Below are 20057 nucleotides of genomic sequence, written 5' to 3'. Positions count from 1 at the left end.
AGAAAAGGCCCAGCAACAGACAGGCTCAGTAGAAAATACAGAAGCAGCAGCTGGGACAAGTCAGACCCATTAGCAGTTGCTGTAGATGGGAATTGTCACTGACAAGAAATGCAGAGACTCAGAAGAATAGATAATTTTGACATCATAAAAAGTTACGATCTTGAACATGAAAAGTTGACACGTACAAAAACATAAAAAGACCAGTAACAGAGTGGGAGGGAATGCTTGCTTTAGATATAACAAAGGATTAATGCACCAAACATAAGAACTTCCACAATGTATTACTCAACATACAACTCTCAAGAAGGCTTTCACAGCTCACCCTTTAAAACTGAGACTCTCTGGGAGCACCTGGGGGGCTCAGTTGGTTCAACATCTGATTTCAGCTGGGGTCATGATCCCAGGGTTCCTGGATGGAGCCCCACATCTGGCTCCCTGCTCAGCAGGGAACCTGCTTGTCCCTCTCCCTCTGTCCCTCCCCCTGCTTGTGCGCGCGCTCTCTCTCTCCCTCTCTCTCAAGTAAATAAAACCTTTAAAGAAAACAAACTGGGGCTGCTTGTCCCATAACCCCCTCTTTCCTGCCTGCAGTCTTTATTTTCTGCCTGCGTATTTTCTGCCTCCCCTGACCCAAACAGGAGTTTTATGAGGGCATAGGTTTTTGTCTACTCTCTTCCCTGCTGTATTGTCAGAGCAGAGAACTTTGTTATATAGTAGTAGTAAGTAGTAGGTATTCAATAAGTAATTGCTAAATAAATGCATAGAATAAGAGCAGTTTATAAATACAGAAATAAAATGCCAACAAGTGATCATAAACTGCAAATTAAACCAAAGAGGTACTGGGCACCTGGGTGGCTCTGGTTGAGCATCTGCCTTTGGCTCGGGTCATGATCTCAGGATTCTGAGATGGAGTCCTGCATCAGGCTCCCTGCAGGGAGCCTGCTTCTCCCACTACGTATGTCTCTGCCTCTCTCTCTATGTCTCATGAGTAAATAAAATCTTTTTAAAAACAAAACAAAACAAAAAAATGAGGTACGATTTACCTGTGAGTTTATAAAAACAAATAATATTTAATATTCCTGAGGGTAGAAAAAAAAATAGGGGCATTTATAAATAGCTTAGCTGGAGTATAAACTGATAAAGTTTCATGGATGATCATTTATTTGTATTAGAATTTGAAATGACCCAATAATTCTGGCTTCAGGACTAAAGATGTAGAAAAATAAAGAAGGAATTTTTGCTCATGTGCCCCCCCTCCCAAAAGGCAATGTTTTAGGATATTAATTGCAGCATTATTTGTAATGGTGAAAATTTGAAACATTCTAAACATCCATCAGGAGGGGCAGTTACATATCTTTGGCAGATTGTTCTGAACCACAGATACATGCATCAGGTGAAAATATTATAGTGTATATAGGGGAAGTGATAGAGTTCTCAACACAATTGTGAAATGGAAAGATTAAAAAAAATTTTACACATGAAAGAAGTTTGAAGTAAAGTACATATAGAGGAATCCAGGTTATGTTAAGAAAAAGCCAAAATACATCTTCATGTTTGTATATAAACGCTGGATGGAAGCTGGAAAGATGTATGCCAACTTCTGATATGAGTTACTCATGAAAAGAGGGTTGGAAATGGGGATGGGTAGTAAGTAAGCCCTTTCACATTTTCTCTGTGTATTTTTGTACTGTAACCAGGTACTGGAGAGATAAGAGGTTAATAATGGCTGTGATTTGAATGCCCGTTAAATGTCTTGGATCATTTCCTCATTACACAGATTATAAGTCTGATTGACAATGGTTATTGCCCAAGGCTATATCTTGTATTGCTTTATGCATACATATCTTTAAATAAAAAGGGATTATTTAAGAGATTTAGCTGGTTTTTTGTTTTTAACCCTAAGACTCTATTGACATTTCTTTATTTCTTTATTTTTTTTAAAAGATTTTATTTTATTTATTCATGAGAGACAGAGAGGGAGAGACAGGCAGAGAGAGAAGCAGGCTCCATGCAGGGAGCCCGACGTTGGGACTCGATCCCATCCCAGGACTCCAGCATTACGCCCCGGGATCCCATCCCAGGACTCCAGCATTACGCCCGGGGCGGAAGACAGGCGCCAAACCGATGAGCCACTCAGGGATCTCCCTACTGACATTTCTTTAAAGATGTATTTATTTGAGAGAAGGAAGGGCAGAGGGAGGGGCCAAGGGAGAGGGAGACCTGAGTTCAAAGCCTAATGCAGGGCTCAATCCTGCAACCTGAGATCATGACCTGAGCCAAAATCAAGACTCAAACACTTAACCAACTGAATCACCCAGGGGCATGGCATATTTTTATGTTAGTAAAGGTAGATCTATATCATTTTTAATGGCTATATAATATCTCATCCTGTGGATGTTCTGTAACCAATACCGTAAATGGACACTTAAGGTGTTCTGTATGTCAGACTATCATAAGCTGTAGGAACATACACACAGATTTGTGTGCTTTGTCTGATAATATCCTTAGGTCACATTCCCAGATCTGTGATTGGAGAGTAATAGAAGAAGCAGATTTCCAATGTTTGAAACACATTTCGACATTACCTTCCAGAAAAGCCACATTGATTCACATACTCCTAACATCTTATATTGTCCTTTGTTTAAATTGTGAAAAACAATGAAAATCTCTGTATATAATTTTGAGATACTTTAACTTGCAAAACAGAAATGAGCAGCCTGACAGTAAGTACATTTTTGAGTCCATAAAATTGATAAGTGATATTGAAATAAGTGAATATTTATATAAGTGAAATAAGTGAATATTTATATAAGTGAAATAAGTGAAATAAGTGAATATTTATAAGTGAAATGGACTTTGTTTCATTTTTGATGTTATTTAAGGTACAAAATTTTGAAATTATAATTACAAATGAAGAGCTTATATGTGTATTATAAATTCCACTTCTTACATGCTTAATATTTATCTCTGGTCTCATGTTTTGCATAGAAAACCTCAAAATTCTCAGGCATTTTTAACATAATATTAATATATTCCATTAATATTAGAATAGTGATATAGAGAATCCTAAGTATCATGAAATGAAAAGTCTCTGATATTTTGAATGGCTTATATTGAAAATGTATAATTGAGCAGGGTTGTATTTGACTTCCAGGTAATATTTTTTTACTACATCAGTGACTAATGAAATCTCGACCTGGAAGTAGCTGGAAAGCTCCTTATTTCCTTCATTTCCTTTCTTGTCAGTGACAGAAATGGACGATAAAATGTCCATAAGGTGACCCCACTAGGGCACAGCCATTTTCTCTCTATGTAAGCTTGCAGTTGGCTGGCCCACAGGCCCCTTGGGAAGAAGAGAATTCAGGCAGAGCCTAATGAAGTGATTTCGTCCAGTGGCTGAATTAGGAGGAAGAGGAGGAAGGCATGTTCCTTGTTTTTCTTTTAGTTCCTTTTGGACCATGTATAGCCCAGAGTGAGAGAGACAAGAAAAGCCCAGGCATATTTCACACAAAGTAGCTGCTGTCCAGCATTCATTGCTGGGTGCTTCAAGGCCTGAGGGGGCAAGCCCAAGTGGGCTGCTGAAAATTGCTTCTGCATCACCTTTTGACTTGGGGGCTATATACATGCCAGGGCATCCACACTGCTGTGTGATACTCTAACTCGGGGAGACTGGCCTCAGAACCATCTCTCACTGTCTGCTCCTCGTCTCTTTGCTGGACAAAAATTAGGGCACCTGAGTAGCTCAGCTGTTGATCGCCTGCCTTTGGCTCAAGGTGTGATCCCAGGGTCCTGGAATGGAGTCCTGGATCAGGCTCCCTGCAGGGAGCTTGCTTTTCCCTCTGCCTCTGTTTCTGCCTGTTTCTCGGTGTCTCTCATAAATAAATAAAATCTTTAAAAAAAAAAAAAAAAGAAAGAAAGAAAAGAAGAGTGTGGCCCCCATAGAGAGCCTGCCATTAGAGAGCACCAAGCACAAGACTATGCGTGTTTATAGCACTCCAAATGCCTGTGAATGTGAGACTGTCCCATTGGGGGTAAACCCCCAGGCCTATGGGAAATAGGGCTCCCTGTGCAAATGGCCATCCAGACAGCACTCTCAAGAGCCAGTATTTCTGCTTTTTGCTTTCAGGCCCAGTTTGACATCGCGGTGGCCAGCGAGATCATGGCAGTGCTCGCCTTGACTGATAGCCTCGCAGACATGAAGGAGCGATTGGGGAGAATGGTAGTGGCCAGTGACAAAGATGGACAGCCCGTGACAGCAGAAGATTTGGTGAGCATGTCTATCTCTGGAGCTCGAGAGAGCTCGCCCTTGTCTTTGTTCTGCGTCCCCGAGAATGAAGGTTTTCTTCTTACCAGCATGTCTCATAGAAATCCCAGACAATGCCTGCACACACATTTGTCCCTCATGGCCTGTTTGTCTTATGGCATCCGTACTGTGCTTGTCTCAGGCTGCGACCAAAGCTTGTGACATTTATTTCATAAGCTTTTCAGGACTCTTGGCTGATCTCTGCTCTCTCCCCTGGGTGGGGCCACCTCCCGTTTGCTCATGATTTTTTCACAAAGAGTGAGCTATGCTTGCTTTAAATTGAGGGCAAATGGCCTTTCAAAAGAATAAGAAGTAAGTGACTCCACCTTTGTGAAAGGGAAGGTAAAGTAAAAATTGGCCCTGGCTTGTTTAATTCTGCGCTTTATAGTTGGGTGTCACATTATCACACTAGATCTTCACTTTAATCCCTCTTACTCATCTAGCACTCTTTTGAGTGCACAGATGCTTTCTCTCAGCTTTCTCAGTATCCTGGAGCATCACTGCCTCTTGTAGGGTTCATTCTCATTTGGCATGCTCACCCTTTTTCTTCTTCATAATTACCACCTTTCCTATTGGTGGCATAGCTGTTTGATGTGCTTGTACATGTTTCTCAGTGTGTAGGTAGGACATAGGCATTGGAAAAGCCGTTGAGTACTCTATCTAAGCTTAAGCGACTTTCCCAAATATTGGTCACATACCGTGATGGCAGGGAAAACGTACACTGACAGTTGAAAAAGGCAAATTAATATATTGTTAATTCCAAGGACTTAGGATGTAATTGGAATCCTCTGCCAGAGTGTCTTGATTACTTTTTGGCTGCTTTTGAAGAGATGAATCTGACCGACTTGTCCCATAGGTCTTGTCAACTAAATTAAATATATATATTTTTTTATCAGCAGCCCTTAGGATGCTTAGCATAAAGCTAAGCAAGAAAACCCATATCCAGGTTGCTGTGAAGGTACTGTTTTTTTTTAAAAATTATCCACACTGCAACATTTCTATGTAAACCAACGTATTATGGTTGGTTTCCCTATATTCTCTTGGATATCAATAAATATGTATCAGAAATAGTTCAAACCTTAATCTACAAATGTTATTTCCCTGCATTTATTTTTTTATGCGTGTGATAAAAATATCAGATCAGAAAATAAACCCCATAATTTATTCTCTTTAGTCATCTTTTGTGTTATTTATAAGAAGTGCCTAACTTCTTCAGACTGTTTCATCTAGCTGGAAATATCAATTGTCATGCAAAATTGAGGGAGGATTTTAGGAGCTTCTGTCTTTTCATGTCACTGCTTTATAATTTCTTATATACTCTGATCTGGCCAAAAGGATTTATGCATTGCCGTGAGAATTCAAGTAGATGGCTTCTAAAAGTTTCTCATAAGATGATTGATGCTGGCATCCGCAGGAAGAATATGTCCAAACTCTCTTCCCCAAAACTCGGGATATGGAACAGGTGGCAGAGTTTCGAGTAGCCATGACTCTGCATGGGCTCGAGGATGGTCAGTGTGTTAGGAGCCACACAGGATTAAGAGGTATCAGAGGAAAATAATCAGATGTATGCTACCTGAGACAGTCCGACAGAAATGTCCATCTTCCTTCCTCCTCTAGTTTCTTGAGCCAGGTTTATTTGATGGAAGCATAAGCAAGCACAGATACAGAAAGCTCAGCAGACTACTACTTTTCTACCTGCTTTGTGTAAAGAAAAGAGAACTAATTTCTCTGAGCCCTTCCTGGCCAACAGCGTTCACAGTAAAACATCTTACTATTATTTATAATAGGTAGGTGGCATTTCTGATAATGTATATTTTGTACAGTGAAACAGAAAATAAATTGGATTTTCCCGTAAGCCTGTATCCTCAAGATCCTGCCACCTGATGTGTTGAGATCTGTCACACACCATGTTGATCTTTTCAAGGCAGTGTTCACACGGCATTTATTCATCCTGTTGCCTTATCATCACGGTGTTTTGAAGGCACTTGTCCAGTGTCTTTCAAAAAAGTGGTTTTGTTTTTTAAAGCTTCCTTTGTGGCCTCCTTTGGCACACTTTCTCCAATAGCTCTCAGATTTCTACCCCGTGTCTTCCTTCTCCCATCTGTCTTTTCCAGGAATGGGGAACAGGGATGCAGTGGAAGCTCCACCCAGAGCTTTGTAGAATTGGGTCGAGGCAGCTGCATTTTATGTGCAGGTGGCATCAGCTCCATTCCTGGCAGACCAGCAGCATGAGAGATGGAAAATGAGAAGCTTTTCAAATGTAGCAGTTTTCTGAGCACCTTCTACATCTTATTGGGACAAGGCATTGGGAAATCAGTGGTTTCTTCGTTGCTTTTAGAAAAAATGGTTGCTTTTAGACATTTCCCTTTATCCCTCTCCATTTCACACTCAGTAAATAGCCTTATTTTCTTACTTTATCTGATTTCTTCAGGCAATAATATAATCTCTGGTAATGAAAAAATATTGTGCATAATTTCCAGAAGACACTGTAAGATCTGCTTTATGGCAAGCCTCTTAAACACCACCAAGGGAGGTTTTTTTTTTTTTTTTTTTTTTTTTAAAAAGGCAAGGACTGGCCACTTCCTCATCACTTTACATCTTAGAATGGTTGACATCCATCCAGGTAGGGGAGAGAAAGATACAGCCAGCCACTCTGTGTTCCCTGCAGCTCAGAGGTGAGAACAGCCTATGGGAATGCCCACGTACAAGCAGGCTGGTAAGAAAACACCCTGAGACTCACCTTGGCACAGACAATCTTTTGTCAATAATCTAAAGCAAGCTTTTTTTTTTTTCTCTCTCTTTCCTTTAGGGGGTCACAGGTGCCTTGACAGTTTTGATGAAAGATGCAATAAAACCAAATCTGATGCAGACCCTAGAAGTAAGTAATTTTCAATTTATAGAAATTGTTAACAGAGTTTGCATTCATTGGATTGCTTGCATGTCCCCATACAACATGAGCATTTCCAGCCAAAGTGAGCCCACAAGGAGCATCAGGATAAGTCCTTCGTCATCCAAAAAAAAAGTTGAAAGTTTATCTGTAGATTCTTTTCTTGGGAAAGGCTGTACTAATTGACCAGAGTAGAAACATAAAAGCTCCATATGTAATATCTCAGTAAGTTGTAGAATCATGTTTACATGACATTTTCAATTTTGCCTTTTTTGCACTTAGCTTCTCATAATCATTAGGTTTAGGGTTTTTGGGTTTGTTTCTCCCAAGCAAAACAGAGTATATGCTGAGAAATGCTTCCCAGGAAAGTATGCTGTGCCCCACCCCCCTTCATAAGATTTACCCTGCTCTTGCCCAGAGGACAGGTATGTTGGAGGAAGATGAGCGGAATCTCCATCCATTTATTCATTCAACCAATAGAAAGCTCAGTTTGAGTACCCTCTGCCTTTTACAAATTGACCTTGGGCAGATGTTTACTGATCTCAGCCTCTGTTTTCCCCTATGTTAAATGATGATAGTAACAAAAACTAACTTAGCAGGGTTTTGGGGTTTTTTTTTTTTAAGATTTTTATTTATTCATGAGAGACAGAAAAACATAGACATAGGCAGAGAGAGAAGCCAGCTCCCTGTAGGGATCACACCCTGAGCCAAAGGCAGACGCTCAACCACTAAGCCACCCAGGCGTCCCTTAGCAGGGTTATTGTGAAGATTCAATATTCATTTAACCCATGACATGGGCAGGGCTTGTGGTAGGAGCTCAGGACAACAAAGCCCTGCCCTCCTGGAGCCTGTCCTTTAGTAGAGGAGATAGATGATAGAGAAATGAGTCCGTACCTAGCATGTCAGCTGGTGGCAAGGACTGAGTTAGAAAAATAAGAGAGAGATGTGGGTGTGTCTGGGTAGCTGATGACCAGAGATGTGAACAAACCAGGAGAATGGGCTGCTTGTTAGAAGAGCTCTCTGGGCAAGGGTAACTTTGAGTGCAAAGGCCTGTGGGCAGGAATGTGTTCTGCAGTCAGAAGGGCTCCAGCAGAGAGCAAGAATCCAGATGCAAGGCAACATGACTGAAATGGTGGAACCTGCCAGAGCTGGAAGGTTGGAAGTGAGGGTGTGGTGCTGAGCCAGGGAGGGGAGAGCACAGGCACCTTACAGTTGGGCCTGTCCCTCCTTCCTGTCACGTGAGCTCCTTCCTCCCTCCTGCCATCCCATCAGTGTGCAAGCATGCTCTGATATAGGCCGTCTTGAAACAAAAAAGTCTCCAGTGTCCCCACTCAGCTACTGCTGCATTTCTCTGATTTCTGTCACAATCAGATATTAACGTCTGTGACTGGGGTCTCCATTTTGTTACCTCCCTCTCAATAACGTTAGCCTGACCTGAGCTTCCACCTCTCCTGGATGCCTCCCTCAAGGTCACCTGTTCCTCCGTGTGGCCAAGTCTTCGTTTCTCTGTCCTCATCTATGTGGCCTCTTTGTAAGGTCCGAATCCAGCTGATGTTTCTTCCTTCTGGAGCACTTGGTTCTTTTGGCTTCTGTGACACCTTGTGGCCCCAGGCCTCCCACTATCTTCCATTCCATCTCCTTTGCTACCCTGGCCTTAGCTCAGCTTCTAAATTTTAGAAGGTCTGAGCCCTCGCTTCTCCAGCTGTACTTTGCCCTCCCACCAGCCACATACTGACCCCAAGACTCTTTTTTTTTTTTTTTTTTAAGACTTTACTTATTTATTTGACAGAGACAGAGAGTACAAGCAAGGAGAGTGGAAGGCAGAGGGAGAGGGAGAGGCAGGCTCCTGCTGAGCAGGGAGCCCGATGTGGGGCATGATCCTGGGACCCTGGGATCATGACCCATGCTGAAGGTAGACACAACCAATGGAGTCACCTAGGTGCCCGCTGACCCCCAAACTCTTGTTCTGAATCTCTTGACCTCAGAATTTCAGAGTTGTGGGTGTACTTACTAAGAGCCATTGCGTATCAGACTTGGTTATAAAATAGGGTCTTTGATTCCAAAGCTAGTCAGTAATTCTAGCCAAAATCCTAGGAATTGCGCTGGAGTCCGTCTTCCCCACCCCATCCCAACCCCGCCCATCTCCATCCCTGCAGAGTCTTGACGCGTCTCCCTGACATGTCTCCAACTCTGTGCACTTCTGTCGTTGCCCTGGCCTCCAGTGTGCCCTCCTGCCCTGCCACAGTGGCTGCTGCTACCACTCTTTCTATCAGAATCCTTTGTCTGCTCAGCTGAGAGCTCTGAAACTGAATCAGGTCCTGTTGCCCTCCTGTTTAGAGCTCTTGAGTGGCTTACCCTGGTCTTCATTCTGGCTGGAAACCCTGCAGGATCTGGCCCTTCCTGCCTCTTCCCTCATCCTCCCTGTCCCTGCCTGGGACACCCTCTGCAGACACCACTGCCTGGGATGCTCCTCCTGATTTCACCTGTCAGGCTCCTTCTTGTCCTTTGGACTCATGTCCTTTAAATATGAGCCCTAGAGAGGCCTTCCCAGGCCACTCAGTCCAATACAGCCCCGGTCACGGTGTCCTGGCACTGTTCTGTCATTCTTTGCATGGCATGAAATATCATCCAAGAGTTTCCTCCTTCCTTGTCCACCTTTTTCACCACCAGATCACAATCAGCTCCTAGAAAGTGCCTCACACATATTAGGTGCTCACCAAACGTTTGTTGATTAATTAAATGAATACTTATTAGTTTTACTATGTTGCTCCTAAGAATACATATTTGTTTAATAAATGAGTGAATGAGAAAAAACTTACAAAGAAATGTGATACTGCTTCTTCATAACACCCCCCTCAAAAACGAACATGTTAATATCATCATTATTAGGGATAATCATCAGCTTACTGTTTTAAAACTTTTTTTCAATCTTCCTTAGGTTAAAAATTACTGACACCTTTAAGATATAACCCATTCTAAAAGTAGTTTCCTTTAGGGAATGAATCAGTGAGCTGGGCTGCTCCTAGACCATTCTAGTTGTACTCACATTTCTATCAATTTTTCATTTAAGACTAGGCCATTGTGGGTGCCTGTGTGGCTCAGCTGATTAAACATCTGCCTTTGGCTCAGGTCATGATCCCAGAGTTCTGAGATAGAGCCCCATGTCAGGTCTGTGCTCAGAGTGGAGCCTACTTTTCCCACTCCTCCCTGCTCATGCTCTATCTCACTATGTCTGTCTCTCTCTCTCAAATAAAATCTTAAAAAAAAAAAAAAAAAGACAAGACCATTTTGTCATTACTTTAATAAATAGGCACTGTTTAAAAAATAAATGCAGCATTTAGTGAAAATACCTGCATGTATGAATTCTGCTACCTGGGTCCTAATCATTCCAGATGAACCTGGCTAATGAATGGCACTAGGAATCTAAATTGGCCAACAGTCGGGGATCCCTGGGTGGCTGAGCGGTTTAGCACCTGCCCTCAGCCCAGGGAGTGATTCTGGAGTCCAGGATCAAGTCCCATATCAGGCTCCCTGCATGGAGCCTGCTTCTCCCTCTGCCTATGTCTCTGCCCCCCCCTCTCTCTCTCTCTTTCTCTCTGTATGTGTGTAAATAAATGAAATAATAAAATGAATAAATGAAATTTTTAATAAATAAGTAAATTGGCCAATAATCTAAAAATCCTCAATCAGTATACAGATGGTGCTTTAGTGCTCGTGTTTGAATACACATGACTGTTACTCCTATAGTGGGTTGTCCAGGGTTACTTTGCTGCAGGTTGCCAGGAGACTGGTAGTCCTCAAATCTAGCTGCACATGAGAATTTCCTGGAAAGATTGAAAGATTCTGATGTGAGGTTCCACCCAGACCAAGTAAATCAGAATGTTGGAGAGGGAGGACCTGGCTATCCTAGGTGATTCTTACATAGCCAGAGTGAGAACTTCCCTGTGGAAGACTTCAAGAAGAGAGAGAAGTAGAAAGGTCTGAACATTCCACCCTGAATTTGCCATATGTGTGTCAGAGTGTATTGTCCAATATGGCAGCCTTTGGCCACACATGGTTGTTTTGATCTAAATTACATTATATTATACCTTTTTTTTTTTAAGATTTTATTTATTCATGAGAGACACAGAGAGAGACACAGAGACATAGACAGAGGAAGAAGCAGGCTCCTCACAGGGAGGCAGATACAGAACTCTATCCCAGGACTCCGGGATCATGCCCTGAGCTGAAAGCAGATGCTCAACCACTGAGCCACCCAGGCATCTCTAAATTGCTTTAAATTAAATGCAATTTAAGAACCTATTTCTGCAGTCATGCTAGCTACATTTCTATTTATTTATTTAAAAAATTATTTTTTACTAGCTACATTTTAAGTGTGCAGTGGACATGTGGACAGTGGCTATTGTATTGGATGGTACAGATATAGACTATTTCCAGCATAACGGAAAGCTCTTTTTTCTTTCCCCAAGGCAGGTTGCCACACGCAGCTCCTCATTTGGAAAATATTTAGCTGTTTGTTTTGTGGATTTTTTTGTTTCTTGTTTTAAGTAAACACTACACCCAGTGTAGGGCTCAAACTCATTATCCTGAGAAAGCTCTTTTAGACAAAGCTCTCTTAGAGCTCTGGCAAGCAATCAATTGAATTATTAATCTTTGGAAGTGTTTGAAAAGTCCATTAAGGAGACTATCCATACCCTTGTCATCATGAGAAACCAAGACATTTCCTGCATTACTTTTTTGTGTGTTCTGCATATAAAATGAAGTAACGGACTCATGATAGGTATTTTTATATCTTTGGACTAGTGGTAGAGGTTGGGTTTTTTTTTAATATTTTATTTATTTATTTTAGAGAGAGAGAGAGCACGAGTACAAGCTGAGGTAAGGGCAGAGGGAGAAGGAGAGGACGAGAGAGAGCCTTAAGCAGAATCCATGCTCAGTGGGGAGCATGGCATTGTGACTTGAGCCAAAATCAAGAGTTGGCCACTCAATCCACTGAGCCACCCAGACATCCCATCATAGAGTTTTTTAGACTAAGTACTTAACTCTGTGTATTGTATCAGAACCATAAATATTAGTTGAGCCTGTGAGCATATGTGTCTCTGTGTTTGAATGTCTAATGATCAACAAATTTTTCCATTCAGACTCCGTAGTGGAGTTTGAAAACCAGGGCTCTAATCCTGCTTCAGTGAGTAATTTACTGTGTGACCTTTAATTTTAAATTAAAACGCTGCTGAAGTTATCTCAGTAACTTTACTAATGAAGTGTTTGTTTATGCTGATCTGGCCACACCCTGTCACCTGTCCTCCGCCAGAGACCAGTGTTTGGTACTTCTCAGGCTGATGACCTCGCCAAATGTGGCAGGGTGTAGACTGAGGGCTAGAGCCTGTGACCTTCCCCTCACTACTCTGTCCCCAGTTCCACTAGCTGGCCACAGGCAGCCACATTGCAGGGCTGCAAGGGGAGGAGGTGGAGGAGACTTGAAGTTCTAAACAGTGTTTTCTTCAGAGCCCTTGGAAGGTTTATCTGGACCGAAGTGAGAAGTTAAAGCTAGGTACACAGAACTCTAAACACACACACGAATATATCCATAAGCACCCGTACCCATAAGCACTGACATCCATAAGCACCTGGATTTCATTTTGCCAGCTTTATTTCCACAGACATCTGAGTGACCTCATCAGGACCCCATCATTGTCTGCCCTGCGGACTCTGGGAAGAAGAGTAAATAGAGAACACACAGAATGGCTTTGATAAACTCTTTTTCATTCTCCGAGATGATTTTTCCTTCCCTGCCTTTCTTCCTGCTTTTGTTCAGCTCTTGTCTTTGAAAAACGTTCGGCTAGCAGCCCATCGTGGTTCATGGGAATTTCCCGTGGCTCCCAGCCTCCCAGCTCCCACATCACTCCCTGCCTTACCCCCTGTCAGTAAGAGGGCAGCCTCTGTTTTCACAGGTGGATCCAAGGCTTCCCAGACACACACTCCAACAGCCCCAGCTGGGCTCAGAATAAAACCTGAACATTTCAGTGCATGTGGATAAATGCATTTAGAGAGGGCTACAGTCTGTTCTCACTCATCAAGGAAAAGTATAGATATGGCATTTAAAATGAATATATTGACAGATTTTCTTTAATGAATTAAATCTAAAAGTTTTGATGATTCCCTTATATTGGGATTGGTTTGAGTGGTTTTTTGGTGTTTGGTGGGGTTTTGTTTTTCTTTTTAGTAAGAATTACTCTAGCATTTTACCAAGAGTGAAAATTTTCTTTGCTTTTATTGTCTTAATAGTTACCAGATTTTTAACACGTAAACCAGTTAAACAATGAGAAGGACTTATAAATTATACAGAATTTTTAAAAATCAGAACAAGCTTATTGTTATAAATATAAAAACAAGTGAGGGGTGCCTGGGTGACTCAGTTGGTTAAGTGTCTGCCTTCAGCTCAGGTCATGATCCCGGCATACTAGGATCGAGCCCCACATTGGGTTCCCTGCCCAGTGGTGAGTCTGCCTCTCCCTCTGCTTGTCCCCCTGTTTGGATGTGCATGTCTTTCTCTCTCTCTCTCTCTGTCAAATAAGTAAAAAAAGTTAAAATTTAAAAAACCCACAAAACAGCCAAAATGAACTTAGGTTGTCCTACATTAATACACAATTCATGAATTAAATTGATTTTTTTTTTTGCTTTCTTTATATATTTCTCTCTTTTTTTTTTTTTTTAAGATTTTATTTATTTATTCATTAGAGACACACAGAAAGAGAGAGGCCAGAGACACAGGCAGAGGGAGAAGCAGACCCCATGCAGAGAGCCCAATGTGGGACTTGATCCCTAGACCCCAGAATCACACCCTGGGTAGGCGCTAAATCACTGAACCACCCAGGGATCCTTCTTTAGATTTTTCTTGAAGTGATTGATTTCTCACTAGAGAAAAAGTACATTTAAATAAGCCTCTTAGACCATCAGGGTTTAGTTCATTCTTTTAAAAGATATATAATGCAGAATACTATGAAGTGAGGTAAGTAATTTACTTCACACTGAGGCACTTAATGAGTGCTTTATCAAAATGATAGTAGGAAATTCTTAGAGATTTTTCTCCCTAGTTCAGCATTTAGAATGACACTGTTGCAGAGTACCCCAGGAATTTGGTCCATTGAGAGAGTCAAGGCGATTTCATTTTCTTTGAAAGAAGTTGGACATTGAATATACAGTCTTAAATAAAAGCAGAATGGCTTTGGTGAGTCTTGAAATACCAGGACTCGCCGTCTTGATTCATTCTTCCCTTTGTCTTTTGGGATTTTAATTTGTTCTTCAATTTCTGTAGGGGACACCTGTATTTGTGCATGCTGGCCCCTTTGCTAACATTGCCCATGGCAACTCTTCTGTTTTGGCTGATAAAATTGCCCTGAAACTGGTTGGTGAAGAAGGATTTGTAGGTAAGTCATTTCTTTTAAATTTAGTTGTTGTAGAATATGGAAGAAATCTAAAAGTTGATGACTGAACAAGAGTGATATCCATTCTGACTTGAAATAGGCCCACCTTTCATAGATGGTTTCAATTCTGCAAAAGCCCTAGGGTCTGGTTTGTAAAAGTGAAATGATGTTGTGTTTGAACCATAGACTCTGATGTCAGATACCTAATGGTTTGAATATGAACTCTGACACTTTGCTGCTAGAGTGATTTTGGACACATTTTAAGGAATATCTGAGCCTCTGTCTTCTCATCTAGAAAATTGTGATTCCGATATTATTATTATTATTATTATTATTATTTTTAAAGATTTTATTTATTTATTCATGATAGTCACACAGAGAGAGACAGAGAGGCAGAGACACAGGCAGAGGGAGAAGCAGGCTCCATGCAGGGAGCCCGACGTGGGATTCGATCCCGGGTCTCCAGGATCGCACCCTGGGCCAAAGGCAGGCGCCAAACCACTGCGCCACCCAGGGATCCCTGATTCCGATGTTATATCAAACCTTCTAGAGTTATTGTGAAAACCAAAGGAGATCATGTATTCATTCTGCCAATATTCAATAAGAATCTCCTATCAACAAGGCATGCTACTCAACTGAGAATACATGGTGAGGAAACCAGACCTACCACCACCCCACCCACCCACCCCCCATGGAGCATACTGTCAAATGCTGTATATAATTAGTAGAAGAAGTGCTTGTTAACTGTTATCCATTATCAGTGCTAGAAATCAGTTTGCTCTTCCTCAAATTAGAGGATGATTCTTTGACTAACAGAGGGGAGATTCTCAACTACCAGACTTTGAAATTGTAACTGGTAGGACTTTGGACATTGTACTACTTGACAAGGTGTCCTTTGTGGTACCTGCTTCTCTTTGGTTTTCATTGGAAATTCCAGTCAGGTAGGAGGGGGCAGCTGCCATAGAGTCTGCTCTGTCAGTGCTAGCCCCAGTCCGACCCATGAGCTTAAGGCAACAAAGGGCAAACCAAGAACAAGGATTCTTGAGTAACACCATCATTTGACATCAAACAGACTATGCTGGCAGATTTTCACATGCCAATAGGTAATCTCCACTTAGTGCAACCATCAAATCTAGCAGTTGTTTCCTTTACACTCATCATCAGCCTTTTATCAAACCCAGAAGTGAGTTATTTTATTAGAAATGTTCCTACTGGTCTAAAGAGCTTAGCACTGCACTTTTACGCTCAGCCATTAAAAAGTTCATCCCGGGTTATCAAAACTGTTTTTAAGAATTCTCAATAGATATACAGTCAGAATCCGATGAGAATTTATGTAGTTCACTCCTCAAGGACTGTATTATATAGTTCTTGTGTACTTTGCTGCTTTGGTATCAAATCCACTATGAGAGTGGCTAGACATGCCATCTAAATGGATTTGCTCAATTGATCACAGCATAATTGTAGAGCTAATGGACCAGGAGTCTGGGAAGGGCGGGAACTGAAAAATTGGGTGCTTACGTGAAGAGGTGGTTCTAATGCATCAGCTACGCAAATGAAAGAGCTTCCAGTAGAAAGTACTCTATTTTGTGCTGACAGAGCTCTTGCTTCTGTACCCATCCTCACTTTGTCCATATATATATTTATAGAATATGTGTTATTGTGGCAAAGCATTTTTAAAGGTATATGTTGATGATGTATGCAAAATATACTAGCTTTCTGTGTGACCTTGGACAAACCATTAGCCTCTATGGGAGGCTACAAGGGAGTGTCCCTTGTAGATGTTCTCATGTGAAAAAGGAGAAATGAGGAATTTGGTATGGATGGGCAGCTGTGACCCTGAGGTAGAAGCTATGGTATCATAACTCTACCTGGTAGTGTGATCTGAGACAAGTCACTTATCAATTTCCTCTTTTGATAATAAGAGAATACCTTACAGTATTTTAATGAGTAGTATCAAATGAGAAATTGCTGTGTAAACCATGGCCAACCAGTCAAACGTCAGTGATTTTGCTAATGCTTTCTATGACCTCTTCTAGTCTAAGAATTTGTAAGTGGTGGAGAATTCAGCGGCAGAAATCTGTCCACGGCAAGACAGTCAAGAGTGCTAGCTCTAGAGTCAGAGTAGCTGGCTCAACTCCTTTCAAGTTGTGCAACGTTAGGCAACTTAACCCTATTAGCCTCAGTTTCCTCATCTATAGAATAGGGCTTTAAGTAGGGCTTGCTTCATAGGTTTGAAATGAGGTTTAAATCAGACTGCTTGTTAAGTCCTGGCACAGCACCTGACACATGCAAGGACTCTGTGATAATTCTTAGCCACTCCTCATTATTATTCTCCCTATCATTAATCCGTGACTAATAAAGGTTAAATTTCCCCTTTGTAATTCACAGTTTGTTTTGTTTTGGATAATGATTTTATTTTTTAAGTGTGGTAAAATACATGTGACAAAATGCATCATTTTAACCATTTTTAAGTGTACCATTTAGTAGTCAAATACTTCCACATTATTGTGCAACCATCGCCACCACCCATTACCAGGACTCTTTTCATAATGTAGAACTCAAACTCTGTACCCATTAAACAACTCCTCATTCTCTATTCCTCCAGTCCCTGGTAACTATTCCTCATATCTGTATTGTGCTCTCTTGTGACTGGCTTATTTCACTTAGCATATTATCCTCAGAATTCACCCATGTTGGATCATCTGCTCAAATTTCCTGGCTTTTCAAGGCTGAATAATACTCCAGTTTATGTATGCCACATTTTGTTTATCCATTCATCTGTCTAGGAATGCTTGGGTTGCTTTTACCTTTTGGCTAATGTGAATAATGCTGCTATGAACATGGTATGCAAATAACTCATTTTATGTTAGTTTTAATATATCAAGATTATCCTTCAGTATGTATAACTAGGTGACGGCAGTGACTTGCATAACTATGTGTAGACAACACACACGACTCAAAACGTATAATGTTAAACTCTCACAAAGGTGGTGCCTTAATGCCATGGCTTCATTGGAATGTTGGTAGCAAAGCCAAGGTATTGAGCAGTGAGAGTGGGGCATGATCAAAAACAGTACCCTTAAAAAAAAAAAAAAAAAAAACAGTACCCTTACCCCCATTGCCAGGTCAAGCCTGGTCTATGGGCTGCAGTGGATGAAATTTATGGTAGATCCCTCCCTCTCCATTAATACCTGGTTCCTCTAAAAAACTTTTTAAAATTTCTCTAATCACTTTCTGTCATAAGAATAGTCTCAATTTAAAAAAATGTGGGTGCAGTCTTATATAAAAATAACTCCAGATTTCTTTCAAATTTAAGTCTCTCCTATTTTGGGCCTGCATTTGGCTGATGATGGGACGGGAAAAGTGGCTTCTTTTATCCTCCATCACCTTGCACTTAGTGTGCCTCTGGCCCCTCTAGAGTTGAAGCTTTGACTTTCAATGGTACCTGTCCAACCTCTTCTAGCAGAGGACCCACACTCATGGCAGAAACCCTCTGGGCAGTCTCCCTTTGGGACAGTCCTACTGCTAAGCCAATACCTGATCTCCAGGTACCACAGCCTTCCAACCTGTGACCTCACCTTTGGCAGGAGTGCAGTTACATCTCTCACCCGAGTCTCTGTTCTGCTGTAGGGGCTGTTTCGCTTCAGTCTGCAGACTTGTATTCATCCCCAACTGACCACTGTGTCCCTCTAAGACAGGAACACCAATTCTAGTCATACATTTAAAGCCTCACTCACCAGCTCCACATCCTTTCCCCTGGGGTGTGGGCAGTGGGATTGTGATACTGATAACTTTCTTTGAGTTACTGGCTTCTAACGCTATCAATCCTATGAAAACTCAAAGTAGCTGTTGGGCTAAAGGTTACATAGTCTATTTTCAATATTGTCTTTGCAAATGCTGCTGAGTTTAGCATCATCCTTTAACTTGAGAGCAGTTGATACTGTTTGGGGGCTTCAGACAAAAGTGAAACCAAAAGAGCCCCATTTTAATATCCTCCCACAGAAGTTAAATGCGGTAGTCATGGGTTTATCTGATGCCTGTGAGAGACTTTATGTCCTTAGAAAAGTCTTTGTAGAAGTCTGTGTCTCTCTTTTTTTTTTTTTTTTTAATATTTTATTTATTTATTCACGAGAGACACAGAGAGAGAGGCAGAGACACAGGCAGAGGGAGAAGCAGGCTCCATGCAGGGAGCCGGACGTGGGACTCAATCCCGTGTCTCCAGGGTCACGCCCTGGGCTGAAGGTGGCACTAAACCTCTGAGCCACCTGGGCTGCCTGAAGTCTGTGTCTCTTAAGATATAAAAAGCCCAAATCCAAAAGAAGATTGATAACTTGGGTCATGTTAAAGAATAAATTGTGTATGATAAAAGATACAGGATTTAAAAAACAAGTGACAGAGTAGGAGAAACCTTTGCAGAGGTAACAAATGACTAACATTTGGAAAATATATAAACCACCAAGTATTATAGATTAATTTTTCTTAAGTAATCCAATAGAAAAACGGTAAAAGGATTTAAAAGGTTAATTTACAGAAAAAAAACCAATCTGACAGCATTTCTGGGTCAAACTGAAAATGAGCAAATGATCTGTCAACTTAAGTTCTATGTAATATCCTGGAAAAAAAGTAACTGAATATTTATTTATTTAAGTCCTTTGAAATAATTTATTTCAGTACACATGTATTGAGCTTCTGTTGTTATGTCAAGTAATATATGGTAGGAGCTAGGAATGAGAGATATGAGACATGTTTCTTAGCCTCCAGTAATTTATAATATGGTGTGAGAGAGAAGCCCATAGACAGAACCTCAGTGGTAAATACAATGCACTTATGAGAGTAAGTATCATATTGATTAACGAAGAACCTTATGAGATGATGGACGTCTCTTTAGAATTTTCCCCATACTATGGGTTTTGTGAGGTATATTTAGTCTAATTTTTTTTCTATCCCAGCACACACAGGGAAGGAATTATTTTGTCTACTCTGCAAACATTATTCCAAGATAATGGAATCAATATTCTGTTTAGACTAATAATAAAGTGAAACTTATTAATACAGTTGACCCTTGAGCAAGTTGGTGGTTGGGGCACTGACCCCCATCCTGTGCAGTTAAAAATCTCCGTATAACTTTTGATTCCCCCAAAACTTAACTATTAATAGCTTACAATTGATCAGAGCCCTTCTGATGACATAAATAGCACATATTTTACATGTTATATGTATTATATACTGTAATGTTACAATAAAGCAAGCTAGATAAAAGAAAATATTTTTAGTTTTTTAAAGATTTATTTATTTGTCCCAGGGTGGGGATGAATAGAGGGAAAAAGAGAATCTCAAGCAGACTCCCCGGTGAACACGGAGCCCAACGCAGGGCTTGATCCTAGGATTCTGAGATCATGACCTGAGTCAAAATCAAAGAATCAGCCACTCAACCGCCTGTTCTTAC

At 41.1% G+C, this 20057-nt stretch overlaps 1 protein-coding gene across 2 annotated transcripts in view; it reads left to right on the top strand.

Annotated features, from left to right (window-relative positions):
• MTHFD1L (methylenetetrahydrofolate dehydrogenase (NADP+ dependent) 1 like) overlaps positions 1-20057 on the top strand; it is a 186689-nt gene that overhangs the window by 65477 nt on the left and 101155 nt on the right. For both annotated transcript variants that reach the window (XM_072767891.1, XM_072767888.1), the window contains 3 exons: positions 4124-4264; positions 7110-7178; positions 14503-14614. In XM_072767891.1, coding sequence (XP_072623992.1) covers positions 4124-4264; positions 7110-7178; positions 14503-14614 — 322 coding nt within the window. The remainder of the gene's footprint in view (positions 1-4123; positions 4265-7109; positions 7179-14502; positions 14615-20057) is intronic.

Source organism: Vulpes vulpes, chromosome 1 (genome assembly GCF_048418805.1).
Source record: "Vulpes vulpes isolate BD-2025 chromosome 1, VulVul3, whole genome shotgun sequence".
Classification (NCBI taxonomy): Eukaryota; Metazoa; Chordata; class Mammalia; order Carnivora; family Canidae; genus Vulpes; species Vulpes vulpes.
The sequence above is the reverse complement of the archived record's forward strand: the minus strand, read 5'-3'. Positions and strand labels throughout refer to the sequence as shown.